This window comes from Opisthorchis viverrini (assembly GCF_000715545.1).
Source record: "Opisthorchis viverrini unplaced genomic scaffold opera_v5_28, whole genome shotgun sequence".
Lineage (NCBI taxonomy): Eukaryota > Metazoa > Platyhelminthes > Trematoda > Opisthorchiida > Opisthorchiidae > Opisthorchis > Opisthorchis viverrini.
In genome coordinates this window covers 1,732,273-1,747,092 of record NW_008751684.1, presented here as the reverse complement: position 1 = coordinate 1,747,092, position 14,820 = coordinate 1,732,273, and the positions used below count along the sequence as shown (strand labels likewise).

The 14,820-nt window shown below is 44.8% G+C and overlaps 2 protein-coding genes across 2 annotated transcripts in view; one reads left to right on the top strand and one right to left on the bottom strand.

The window, feature by feature from the left end:
* The window catches only part of T265_02347 (hypothetical protein), a gene marked incomplete at both ends in the record, with an annotated part of 42,972 nt that overhangs the window by 8,778 nt on the left and 19,374 nt on the right, over nt 1–14,820 (bottom strand). The window contains one exon of the mRNA XM_009166561.1: nt 8,665–8,838. Coding sequence (XP_009164825.1) covers nt 8,665–8,838 — 174 coding nt within the window. The remainder of the gene's footprint in view (nt 1–8,664; nt 8,839–14,820) is intronic.
* Nucleotides 10,000–10,266, top strand: T265_02346 (hypothetical protein; the record flags this gene model as incomplete). The annotated part of the gene is made up of 1 exon (XM_009166560.1): nt 10,000–10,266. The coding sequence occupies one exon, from the start codon at nt 10,000–10,002 to the stop codon at nt 10,264–10,266; it is 267 nt and encodes an 88-aa protein (XP_009164824.1).

The window sequence follows — 14,820 nt, the reverse complement described above, 5'->3', positions numbered from 1 at the left end:
TGTTAGTTTGAAAATATACGCAATACAGTTCTCCTGGTCTCGAGGATACACAAGGTCTCTTACAGAACCTGAAGTTTGGTGTTAGTTACTTAGCACGAATTCACTAATTCCCGGAAGTCTATATCGTGCACCCGCTAAAGAAGGTGACAAATATTTGAAAGACAACTGGCCTGTAAGTCCGCAGCGCACAGGAATCACAGCCGGGCTGCCACGGAAATACAGAACGCCCGGTGTTAGTCCAGTTTTCTTATATTGTTGTGAGAACAACCATAGCATTAGTGCGATAGGCGCTATATGTAGGCTAAACGATTTTGACAGCTAAATTTCAGTGAATCAAGCAGGGTATGGTTCTCACATAAAACCATTATAACGTTGCGAGAAATGTCTGAAATGTACTATTTCATCTGACTAGCATGTCCGTTATGATCGAGGCGACAGTGCTGCGCTCTCTCGACAATTAGGAATGGCCGGCCGTGCATGACTTCCAGGGCATTGCCGAATACGGTCGAGATGTTTCAACGCCGCTGAAAACACGCCCAGCTGTGCACAGAAACCTGAGAAATCCCAAAAGTGAGTTTTAATTCCTGCCAGGTTAGCTCTGCGCAACCAGGTGGGTCGAAGCATCGAATCGCCAGGAGCAGTGAAGCTGTTCCGAAAAATCGAACCAGGAATAGGGCTACGGCTTGGTGAGCCAGGGATGCGGAAAAGCTGGGCGATAGCTAGTAATCACAAATAGCAGAGTTCCAAGAGGTTATCCCTAGCATGTCGTTTAATATGTTGGAATAAGCAGTAGAAGTGGGTAATCATTGTAGAAAGTGGCATGAGGAGCTTTTGTAATATCCGATTGAGCAAGTGCGTCCAAGCTATGCTTAAAAGACGAGGAGCATTGCACGGATGTTTCATCCCTATTGTGAATCATCAGCTTTGTCCACCTCACGAAAATGAGAAAGTTTCGAGCCAGCGAATTTGTGACCAGTAGCTGGAAAGTCAACCGTTCTGCCTCGAGCAGCTGAAAAGCAGTGTGACTAGGTCTCACTTAACACACCTTGCATTTTTACCTTCACAGGTCCGACCAAAAGAACACCCAGGAACGCTAACATCTGCCAGGTAGCCACGAGAGGAGCTTTGCAATGAGAAGATCAAATTTTCGGAGCGTCTGTGCAAAATGAAAAACGGAAGGCTACTGATAATGAGCCAAAATATCTCTTATGTAGGCTGACGATGAAATTAGGTCTTTAGAGCACTAGATAAATTGATAGACGAAAAATGTAGTTTTTATTCAACACCTCAAACCACTGTACCGATCACGAGTTCAGAGCTCCTGAAGAGGCATCGGATGCATAGAAGGCACGAATGGTTTAAACTGAATGCACCAGTAAGCATAAGACAGAGTTCATTGGATTTGCATTATTTGAGAAATTTCTGCTGTCCTACAAAAGTTCAAGGACGTTGAATTCATAGTGCTATTCGTAAGAAAGCCGACAGAAAACGGATGACTACATATTAGTCCCGGAAAAATCCCGGCACGCATTCTGATCAACCAGCCGGACACTCTCTTCGACAGATTTACAACAGCCCGGAACTCAGTAAACAAAAGGCGTTTTTTCCTTCCTGATCCTTGGACGCTCGACTGTCCTTTAATTCTTTAATCCTTTAATTCCGAAATAAAAGCCGGAATTCAAATCTCCGTGACTGCCTACACTGCGTTCATAATTGGCGCTGGATGAAACAGGGTTGCATTTGGGCTGCCACGCTCCAACGAATTACGATTTGCACGAATACAGTACGAGCTTCCGAAAGCGGTATTTTGATCCAATGCTGTAGAGGGCCATCTCTTTGATGCCTTGTTGCCAGGTCATACACTGTCCACCTCCCCATCACTTCCACACAGCACAGGGATGGCCTCCCCATCACTTCCACAGAGCACACGGATGCGCGAAAATAGCTTAGCAAGGCAGATGATCTACTGACATGCGGAAGACACGTCCTAACCAACGTAACCTATGAAGCGTGAGTAATTCGCCTGTCGCAGGAGATATAATACTTCCTAGGACCATCTGCCGTACCTCAATAGTACTAGTCCGATGTTAACACCAGATCTGACCAATGCTTCGGAGACACCGATGTTCAAACACTGGCATCTTTCGTGCGTCCTCTGATGCAGAATTATCACATCGTACCTTACTTATTAGGTGTATTTTTGGGTCACTGAGAATGTGGCTTCACTCACATGGAAAACGTTCGGTTTCAAAACATTCTAGCTCAGTTCCTCCTCACTCGTTTACTTTAATCTACGACGACTCCTAAAAAACGGTTCTTAATTTCAATCCGCACATCCACAGACAAGACCAGCACGGGACTTCATGGTCGTTGTCAAATCCTATTTAAACTAAAAAAGCACTCTTTAGCTTGGACATATTAAACATAAAATTGCTGAAAACTTTTCGAAAGAATATCATCAACGAGAGATTTAGTTAAGTTTATAATTAACACTAATGTAACTTTGAGATGAGTGCATGCATTGCTTGTACTTTCTGACCAGTTGTTCGTAGTTCCTCAAGGACAACTCAGCCGGCTTGGTCAAAATTGACGATAACTGCCTATGCAGACATTTATTATCAGCCTTCTATCTACCTGAGGAAAGTTTGGAAAGCAACCGGGTGGTGCCATGGGGGCTGGTCGGTTAGGGCTAAATGTGTGCTAAATGTGCTAACTAAATGGTCAACTATATTGCGTAAAGTGATACTTACATCGGGAACACTTGTGACGTCGCTTCGATAACGACAGAATAGTCGTTAGCTGTTTGTTGGTAGTGCAACAGGGATCGTTACTTCTAGCCTTCCTTTCCAGGAAACCCACACTAATTGGAAGATCGATAGCTTTGAGACAACTCTGACAGTCAGTTGCGTATTCCCTGTAATTAGGTGAATGGTCACAGCGAGAATGGAGCTGCCGTGTAAAATAATGCCATAGATTAATTAAAAAGCCGAATTGGTTAAGATTCATCAAATGCATATACACCACTTAATGCTCGCCTTCAGATATTCGGTAGTTGGCTCCCACCGATTCCATCAATAGCTAGAGAACTAGTGCCGAAAATCGAGGTAGATATCTTCAACTGCAATTATGATTCACACAATAAAACACAATGTTTACTCTCCCATGGCGGAGTGAACTTCGGAGGGGAGAAAACATACATGGGTTGTGGTTAGAGAAGAGAGCTATTTCGCACCCTCTAGAGAAGCAACCTCCTTTCAGCTGTCTCCCATTGTAGATTCAAGGTGCTGTTTGTGTGGAGCTGAGCATTCTGTTGTTCCGACCATCCAATGACTTCATACTGCAAATTCAGTAGATGATCATTGCAGAAGATGGACTTCTGGAGTACTTCAGTGGAGAATAAGGAAGAAAAGAGACTCCCACGCTTGTTACGATCACTGTGGTTTGCCTATATGTGCCCAGGCTTCCCATAGTATATATATTTGAGTGGATGGGCTGTTGCGCCGTGTTTCCACACTCGTAATCCCACCATGCAACGGTTGCCACTCTTGAGGAGGTATTCTGGCATCCCTCGTGATGTTCTCCTCGAGGAAAACGAAAACTAACTTGATGTCTCCCTCAAAAATTCACCAGATGAACGGACAGGCATTTTCACAGGAGTTGAAACTGCGCAGTGTAAATGTATAGTCCCACATTCACCTTGCGGCTTGTTAAATGGGATTTTACATTTGGATAGGTAGAATAACAAGGTGATTTTCGTTCACTGCAGTCACTACTGGCTGACAATTTACTCTCAGAAGAAACTTATAAAAAGCCGTTGAAGTTAAAGTAGCCAGACATATTGTGATACTTCCGATGTTTCTGTTACTATGGCTACTGCTTGCAAGGTTCCCTCAGTAGAGGCGTACAGTATGCCAGAAGTTGTCTGTCTTCAGTCGGCGATGTCTCTAAGTGAAAGATGGTTAAAAACAATTCCAATGCGGTTTATATTGACCTAATGTGCGCCTATTCGGAATGAGATTTCGGCGCTGTAGGAAACCAAGAGCCGGAAAGGTTCTGTAAAACAGGATTCTCCACTCCGGCTGTGTTACAGTGCATAATCCGATTTGTACCCAGTTTGTTGCAGTAAGATCTCCAGAACATCCACTCTACTGCTACTCCAACAGCGCACGCAAGACGCACCCGATTTATCACGTGCTTCACTGAATGAGGTGATGCGGTGGGTAAAATTGCTCACTCTGTCAAGGCTTATCACTTAGACGCGCGCATGCGCATTGATCATCCTTGTTGACCGTGACGTCATTGTTACACTCAAGTGCTAAATGCACCCACCGATAAACGTCACTGCTCCACTACACAAAAACATTGACGATGTCACCGCAAGCGGTGTTCAACCAACGAACAAACCAAGACTAAGTATTGCATGTATTGTACCAATTATTATAATCCGTGCTTCACCAACTACTCCCGTTTGCACACTGACTTGGTTTTAACGGCTGGCTCCATTGGATCCAGCTGAATCTCTCGTTTGAAAAAGTCCTATTCAGCTGAACGTGATTCAGACTGCCGTCTCATGTTTCATTTGCCACGATGTTCGAGATTTCGTGACAAATTATCTAGACGTAGCATTGCCTTATGAGTTGTGTGTTACATCCAGAAAATGTATCGCAATATCTCGAATATCATGCCAACTGAATCATAAGGTGGCCTTGTGCAGCCCATTCAGCTGGATACCAGCATGTTAACCGGGAGATTTAGCTGAAGTTAGTGAAGTCTTCTGTTAGAGCCAAATTCGTATGCAAATACGAGTAGCTGGCGAATTCTGTCCAACTTGGACTCAAGTGCAACAAAAGGCTCACGAAAACGTGGGAACCGCGCCTACCCGATGGGCTTCAAGGAGGACGAAACCGGCAATGAGCTGTCGACGATTCTTCAGTAAGCTTATGAGTAGATAATCCATTGTTGGTCGAGTAGCATTTGTCCACCAGGTTCGGTGGCCACTTTGTCACATCTATCTCGCGTGCAGTAAAAGCTGGTAGCATGTAGAAGTAGTCCCACCTCTCTCTCCCGACCTTACTGTAACACCATCGATATTGGACAACACTAATGGACGATGTATTCGGATATTTTAGGGCGATTCGGAAGCTGGTTTCTTTCCAGACTCACAACATCAAAACGGTCTAGGAAATGTTTCACCTGAACACCTAGGCACTTGTTTCTATTAATGAGCTCATCAACCTGAGCATCAACCACGACTGTATGCCGGTAGACGTAAAAGTTGGCCTACACCGTTGCCATACATCCAGATGTGTTAGAGCGCTCATTTCGCCACTTGGTGTTTCTGCTTTTTTGAACGCTTCTACTGCTCACCTAAATTTATATCGGGATGTCGACGAAAACAGTTATTTGCATATCATTTTGCCTTTCGCGGGAGACTCAACCGAATCTCTCGTATATGATATTCTTCAGCCGGATGTGCAGCACAAAGGCCACCTCATATTCCAATTGGTACGCTATTTGAGATATCGCAGTATATTTTTCATAAAGGATATCATCTACAAGGTTGCTGGAAACTTTTCTACAGCCCTTCTTAGGACTCATCAGGTAGGCACAGTCCCCCAGTTCCCGCTGACGCTTGCAGTAGAACCAATTCAATTCGAGGCTGAATGAATGAGTAACAAGATGCGACCACAAAGACAACTACAAATGGCGTTAGCACGGGTCCTAGTCGCTTCCACTGAGGAACTTTCAGAGTTCGATTTGGATCGACAAACCAAGCTTACGAAGAGCGGATGGATCCGGTATGACAGGATACTCATAGCGAAGTAGTTAATTCATGCAACTTATTGTGCTTCGGTGCATTGTCCCGCCAGAAAGTTTCCGCGAAGAGCAGTCACCTAGCAAGAGGAACCGAAGCCAGCAGTCTATCTAATAAGAGAGATATCACGGCCAGGGAGATGGTTAATCAACCCACAACTTTTGGGAGGATATCCCGCTACCCAATGGGCTGATGAAAGATGTCCCTCCAGAGAAGATTCTTCCAGAAAGAAAGGTGAACGGTGCATTTTCTCAAGGCGGCCTCTCGTCATGGACCACTCTGGTCCGAAACCAGACAAACCGGAACGAATATGACTGAAATTGAAGCAAAGGGCAGAGGTGGGCTTACTCAACTTTTTAACGAATCGGTCAGTCCGATAAATCACTCACATTAAAACGATCAGCAGTGAATAAGTCTAGCCTTTCTGTCGCTGATCAGGTGGCTGTCGATCTGTTCGTTGAGTTTGGCAAGTCAACTGCCAAGGTCGGTGAACAGATCAACAGCCACCTGATCAAGAACCAATAAACCAACCCGAGCTACCAATATTTCGACAGATTGCCAAGCCTAGCGTTTATTCGAGCATAAGTTCCACATCCAAATAACTCCACTAATTTGTCTACGATGACGGCAGGAAACCCTGTTGGAATGTCACCCTAGCCACCATCACTACGCCCACCACTGTACGCAGTTGGGTTGGACAGCGCTAGTCCACCGGTGGAAACAGGTATTGACAAGGAATATTGTGCAGATCAACCACTTAATCATGTCAAGCTTATATGCTATTCGCTACAATGGCGGGCTGTAAAATCAATTCCTTCCTATAACTGTTCAGCAGTCTTTTCTCCAGTAATGTCATACGATCACACTAAAACGCCTGTCTATCTCACCGGTATGTACTATGAGATTGGTGGGGGTCAGATTACATGTCCCAATAGATGTGATCGAGAGAACAAGTGGGAAGTGGACGATTCAGTGGATAATAATGGACCAGTCTGGCTACCCGCGTAGGTTAATTGGCTGTTGGCCCACTCAGATGCGCACTGACGACGTCTCCTAGCATGGTGACGGGACATTTCCAAGCCAATTGTAAGGCTCGGTGAAACGATCGACTGACTCGTAGGCAAGAGACTTTTTGAAGTCTTAATATGAGTTAGAGATACCAGTGGAAAGGATACAGTGAGCAAAGTCCAACGAAACCGGAATAAGAGACTAGCAATCGGATTGTTTCAATATCGTTACGAACCTCACTCAAAAAGAACCAGCACACAAAGACAGACAAACCTTGGTTGGAGATTCTGGTCAGAAAGTGATATCAATCGAGTCACTTAAGTGTGATGACCTATAGGGTTTCAAGCCAACTGCAACGAGAGTCACATTTATCTCAGACAGGGAAGTTCGAAAATCTCAAATTAACCAGTTTGATTTTCGCCGCTTTCACTTCACCGTATTGGCAGATGTCAGCATGGGTTTGGAACGGAAAACAGCGCAATCCAGTAAACGGAAGCTGAACACGTACAGCACATGTCTCAACCATCTTAGCCCCATATGTTTCGTGTGCTGTTATTGTAACCCTGCTTTGTTACAAAGTAGTCGCCAATGCACCGGTTCGCGTACACGATTTAGCCAGCTGATTCCAGCTGTGCTACAAATGTACCGGAGGCCAATGGTTAGGAGATGATCATGCCATGTTTCATAACCATAAAGTAAGACTGATCTTACTCTTGTCTTGTGCATACGGCCCTGTACCCTCGGTGAAATTCGCTCCAAATGCCGCAAGTGACTCAAGTTTTCAAATAACGTTGGACCTCCGCTAATGTCTGCATTAAGTGCATCAGTCACAGTACTTTAATCGCCTATGCAGCTACGCGAAGATGCGCAAAACGACGAGCAGTCTATTGCTCTTTAAATTGAAGGTTCAAAGGGGAACAGGGGTTGGAAACGCTAGAGCAAGACTTTGCAGTTTGACGGCGCAAAACGTCCGCCGAAACACGGGGTTTAGTGGCAGTATCCTTTGTGAAAAAATATACTGCGATATCTCAAATATCGTACCAAGTGAAGTATGAGGCGGCCTTTGTGTAGAACATTTAGTTGAAGAGAGGTTATCTCGTGAGAACCAAGTTTGGATGCAAACGAAATGTATTTGTCGAAATCTGTCCAATTTGGATTCAAACAGAACACAAGTCTGACGAGAACTTGGGGACTGAGCCTACCCGGTGAGCCCTAAGAAGGGCGAAAACGGTCGTGGGTTGTCGAAGAGTTTCCACCCACTTTGTGAGTAGTTCCCTTTATGAAAATAACTGTTTCTGCCTTACGTTAGACTAAGTCATATTGGAAGCGAGTGTCGCGAGCCAGGAACCAGAGACCAGACCTGCTTGCTGTCCTGTTTTTGTTAAGGCTCACCACTCCTCGTCGTGGCCAAGATGACGAGATCCAAATAAAAATAACTGGGTAGTGATCGTAAACAGTCATTTACCTAACTTCGTATCTGTGTGACACTTAAGTTGTAATCTTCTTGGTGTTAAGTTTCACACTAGGTTCACCGTTCCCGGATTTACTTAGTCTACCAACACACCACGGTAAGAATAAATGGTGACCCGTCTGCATGCAACTCCTACTTGTTTGTGCAAAACTCCTCTATGGTTTGCGAGATACAACGTTCAGGTTGCCCATAAATCGTTCATTCTTCCTGCGGCACTGGGAAAGGGGCATGGCACGCGAATTCAGCAAGGTTGCTTAAATTGGATGACTGAGTAGAAAAACAGTGAAGAACCCGAATCCACAAACTGACAAAAAAAGCATGATGATGAGTAGGGGGTTGCATTGAAGACACACTGAATGATTTCACTTACCGAGTGAATGGAGTGTTTTGTTCTCGACGCTACTAAGGAAGAAGTGGACGTTGCATCTGGAAGCCCATGTGTTTCGCACGACTGTCGCTTTATTCTCGTGATTTGCTGGCATTGTGAGAATCATGCAGACGACACGTACTTTCCTGAACAGTTCATCTGCAATGATTGATTCATCTACAGCAAAAATGAAACGTGAAAACAGGTGCTCATTTATTGGCTACTTCACTAGGCATTCGGGAAGTGACCGTTTTCTTCTTCAATACAATGTCTTGGTTTTCCAATGTTTCCAGCCGATACTTTTGAACATCAAAAGCAAAACTGTGTGAAAAACTTATCAGTGAAAACAAGAAAACGAATTTAACCTGTTAGCTAACAGAACTTTACACTCCCTGTTCACTTGTGATGATGCGAAATTAGGCCACAATCGTTTAAAGGTTGAAATTAGGCGGTCTCTGTAGGCTCTTTTGTATCACTGTGCCTTAGTCGAACGATGAAGGTGCACTACGTAGATGGACCGCTCAATGACCAGATTCAAAAGCATTAACAATATAGAATGCACCGATCTGGCAGTGGAAACCAACTCAAACCGTCCCAACAGATAGCAACGTAATAGTTTTGTACTTTCGGTTCACAGCAGAACTTTTGTAACGCAGAAACCTTTAGGTTGATCTGTTTGTGTAGCAGCTGCAAGAATGTCCCATAACTGGATTCAGCTGTGGATAATGAGGTGTCAGAACAACACCAAGCGGAGTTCGCACGAGAAAAGGATGGTCACGCTCTGTGACAGGGAATGAAGTAACATGAATACGGTTACTTCGTGTCCATGTCGGAAAAGCTGCAAGTTCTGAAACACTTTTGCAGAGAAGGGGAGGATTTAGGAAGCGAAGTTTGGATATATTGATAGTGCACCCATCAATGACTGGTAGATAAGAATAAAATTCCGTTACCATATCAGCGATTACTTATTAAGCTGAATGGAATATCCATTAACAGAGTAAGGTACTGAAAAAAACTATTGTAATTCACGTGATCGGACGTGCACGACCTGGGCGAGACCAGTATGTCGTGTTGACGTGTGTGGAAAATATTCGAACGATCACCCGCTAACTACGATTGAACCTGCCAGCTTTTTGAAAATAATATGGCTGCTTAACATAGATTTGTCACGTAGTCCGGATATCGACCATTCGAAAACCTTCAAAGCGCAAACGTTTCCACTTGAATGTTTGAGGACTTCATTTTTACGCCTTCTCGTCAAGTAGACTCCGTAAGAATGCATTTAAGCAGCTAGACTTTCACTCGCGAATCTCCGATAAATGAATACAGGACGTTTATATGAAATCAGGTTCCGCACTGGTAACGTACTATCCTGCAGCATTGGCTAGTTTCATCGCCAGTGTATCGTCATCCACGTCCATAGGACCGGGCATGAAGATACGAATGAAACCAAAATACGTCTCCATAGGGGAACAAATGCGCGCCTCAAAACTTGTGGATTATCTCGGTAATATCAGTGTGACGTGGGGAACTACTGTGGGTCAGAAGCAAGAGCTCAATGAGTTAAACATGCAATGTGAGCAAGAAATAACTGAAATACAGTAATGTAAACAGGCCAGAATGCGCGCATAAGCTATAGCAGACTCAGCCGAAAAACTGCTGGATTTTGATGTGAAAAGACCACTAGGCAGATCCAAATACTGAAGGAAAATACCAAAAAAATGGGAAAACCGCCAAACACAATGGGAATGCTGTAACGGTTGCCCTTCCGCTTAATTACTCCTCCCAGCAATCTCACACCTGCACCTACGATCCCTATTTAATTTTGTCTGCCTCACAATCACGCGTCAACATCGTCACAATGGATACGACCTTTGGTCAACAACAGGCTCCCTGAACTCGTTAGGGTGAAATGTGATCTCACATTATTGATTTTATGTTCCACTCGACAGAACACGGCCAACAAAAACACAACACACCCGACACACTCGCGCGCGAGCAACTGGTCAGCCAAGCGTTTCGGGTCCAGACAAATACCGAACACGTGTAGCAGCTATACTGCGGAGAAAACACGTTCCCACCGTCCGGACTCTAACCAAGGAACACTCACAAACGATAAGTTCCCCTTTGGACTTGCTCCACATTTCTTTCATATTACATTTATTTTATACATGGTGCAAATAGCTACTGTAAGCTACTGACAACTACAGTATATTGTTATTAGTGCATACTCCTTCTGAATTGTATCATGGATACCATAATTTGTGCTCGCCTAAGCTTAATTCTCTCAACACGTCTAACGCTGTTTTCTTCCTTCACGCCCGCATCGGCGAAGTAGATAAGCACATAGCGGTGATTACTTTCGAGCGTATCCCACATCGTCCGTTTACGTCTCCGAATAAGCAGAGACGCCACTTTTCTACTTCCGTATCTCGTTCTTCAGGGCACTGTTGCTACCATACCCAATTCACCCGAGCTGCTCGAAAATGCACAGCAACTTGTTCGTTTCGGGTGTCACCATCCGTAGTTAAATCTCAACCGGGAAACCAATAGGCCGGACATTACAGTCGAGTAGTATCCCAGGCCTAGATTACAACACTCTCTGTCTCCTCCTCTTAGATAGGAGCTCTGGTCTTCGTTTTCTGGTCGACAGGTACCGATACTTGCGTAATACGTGTAACTCAAAACTGCCCCCCCCCCCCGCTTATATTGCGGGTTGCTGTTGGCACTAACATTAAAACATACGGACAACGAGCGCTAGACCTCAACCTCAGCCAGAGTAGAGAAGTCGGATGGTTTTTCATCATTGCAGACGTACACCAATCCATTCTAGGGGCAGATTTTCTGAGCCATCATAATTTACTAGTAGACTTAAATCGTCAAAGTCTAGTTGACTCCATCACTCAGTTAGCAGTCAGAGGAAAACCAACAAGTACAACGAACATTTGCCCATTAACGCTATCGCCACACGGTCCTTACCACGACTTACTCCGCGAATTTCCTGAGCTCTTAAGGCCTAATTTCCATCAAGCAGAACCGACACACTCTGCGGCTCATCACATTGACACACGCGGAACTCCCGTTTACGCACGTCCACGACAACTTCCACCGGAAAGACTAAAGATTGCCAGGGATGAGTTTCAACATGTGGTACAACTTGAAGTCATTCATCCCTCCAGTAGCGCTTAGGTATAACCACTCCTTATGTTACCAAAAAAACTGGAGACACGGTAGTGACTACCGTGCACCAAATAATATCACTGTTCCAGATCATTACCCCATCCCGCACATTCATGATTTTGCGTCTATTCTAGTGGGTTGTACATTTTCCCACGTCAATATCCACCATATTGGAATTCACCCCGAAGACATTCATAAAACTGCTGTTACTACGCCTTTGGTTTGCTCGAGCTTTTATGCATACCCTTTGGTTTGATAAATGCAGCTCAGATATTTCAACGTTTTATTGACCAAATACTTTCTGGTTTGTCGTTCTTTTTTGCCTATTTAGATGACATTCTAGTCGCCAGTGATAGCATCGAGCAACATCTAGAACAATTACGTCTTTTATTTACCAGATTGCACGACCGTGCATTAAATTTTCTTAGCCATACGATTGATCAAGACGGTTTATCACCTGCCACTAGTAATTCGACCATCATTCGTGATTTTTCTCTCCCTAGATCAAACATTTTCTAGGAATAATTAACTTTTACCGACGGTTCATTTCTAAAGCTGCTTCCTCATTAGCATCACATACGACACTATTATCTGGAAACCCCAAAACTTTTCGATTGACCCATTCACCCATATCTGCCTTTGGGCAAGCCCAAGCCTCCCTAGCTGATTCTCTCAAACTATTTCACTTACAACATAGTTCCTTTCTATCACTCAACGTTGGTGCTTCTAACCATGCTAAAGGCGCGGTTCGCATCAGATTATGAATAATGTGCATTAGCCACTTGCATTTTTCACCCATAAGCTATCACCCACAGAATCACGTTACAGTACATTTGGTAGCCATTTACCGATCGATTTGCCATTTCCGTCATTTGCTGGAAGGCATCTATACAGATCACAAACCGTTAATGCCAGCCTTAACCGGCAAGCCTGATGAATATTCACCCCGCGAAATACGTCACCTTGATAATATTTCTCAATTCACCGATGACATTCGCCACATATCAGGACATCTGAACATCGTTGCTGACGCCTTATCTCGTCCGAAAATCGACTCACTCCACTCGACATTTACGATCATCTGCAGCGTATGGCGCAACTACAAAAAGACGAGCCCGTCAAACTGCCATCACCGGACAAATCTTCACTACAGATCAGACCCGTACCACTACAAACAGCACCAGGTAACATAGACTGTGATTCCTCTACATCCGTTTCAAGACCCCTAGTTCCATGCGCAATGTGCCGTCTCGTTCTCTATGTGCTGCGTAATGTAGCACACCCTGGAGTACGTCCAACGAGCAAACTCATCTCTCAACGCTTCGCATGGCAGAATATGAACAAAGACATCCGTTCATGGGCAAAAACTTGCCTCGCGTGTCAACGTTCAAAAGTCATTCGGCATACTCACGCACCCGTTGGCACCTTCTCTCAACCAAACTGCCGATTCGGCCACGTTCACCTGGACATAGTCGGCCCATTGCCGATATCTAACGGTTTTTCCTACCTTCTCACATGTGTCAATCGCTTTACACGCTGACCACAAACTATCCCCATTTGCGATATTTCTGCCAAGACTATCACTCGAGCATTCATAAACGGTTGGATTACCGATTTCGGGATCCTTTCTTTTATAACCACCGACTGCGGATCGCAATTTGAATCACAACTCTTCCAGGGTCTCACTAAATTACTCGGATGCAAACGCATTCGAACCACTGCCAATCATCCTCAAGCAAACGGTCTAGTGGAACGATTTCACCGACATTTGAAGACCGCTTTGCGAGCACAAGACAGTTCATCTAATTAGTCTGATCAACTCCCACTGATTTGCTGCATTTACGCTTATGTCGACTCTCTGGAGTCAATTGTCCCGACAGTCCACAACACAAAGTGCCCATCGACAAGGCTGCACGCCCAACTACAGAATCTACCAGAGAACGCCCTGCACAACCTCACCGAATCACTCGTTCTGGCACACACATAACACTGGCCAGACCGTTTCATCGCATGTTGACATCAACTATTTCATCACGACTGACACCTAGCGTTCAACCGACCTTTTTCCTTTTCGATACGGGGAGAGTATTTGTAACGGTTACCCTTCCGTTTGATTACTTCTTCAAGCAACTTCACACCCGCACCTACGATCCCTATTTGGTTTTGTCTGCCTCACAATCACACGCCACGATGAATACGACCTTTGGTCAACAACAGGTTCCGTGAATTCGTTAAGGGCGCATTGTGATCCCACATGAATGTTTTTACGTTCCACTCGACATATATAAGGACAGAACATGGCCAATAAAAGCACAACACAGTCAACACACACTCGGGCGAGCGCAACGGGTCAGTCAGAGAAAACACGTTCCCGTCGTCCGGACTCTAACCAAGGAACACTCACAAACGATAAGTTCCCCTTTGGACTTACTCCCCATTTACTTCATAGTACATTTATTTTATACATGGTGCAACTAGCTACTGTAAACTACTGTCAACCACAGTAGACTGTTATTAGTGCATACACCTTGTGAGTTGTTTTTGGCTATCATGGTCTATGTACTAATAGCACCTCTCTCGGTAAGTATCTTGGCAGGGGACCCTGGCTGGGGACCCCGAGACGGGCCACATCAATGGCTAGAGACATTATCAGACATGGCCCAGTCGCGCCCTCAGTGGCGCTCATGCATCCAAGCTATTGCCTTCAATGCATAGCTCCTTTTCCACCCCCACCCCCCGCTTGACAACTCACTGAAAGTGCTGGATTTATGCACCAATTTACCAGCTCGCGCGTGCAATGCGCAGCTACTTACCCCCCAATCATCGGTGAACGAAACTGTGGCAGCTACAATCAATGTACGACCAGTACGCGGTTATTACAGTTGATAATGATGATGATGATGATCTTGGCAGATTCATGTGGAATACTAGACGCCACTTCATTTTGCCGATTGCCTACGCGAACCATTCCGTTTTTTT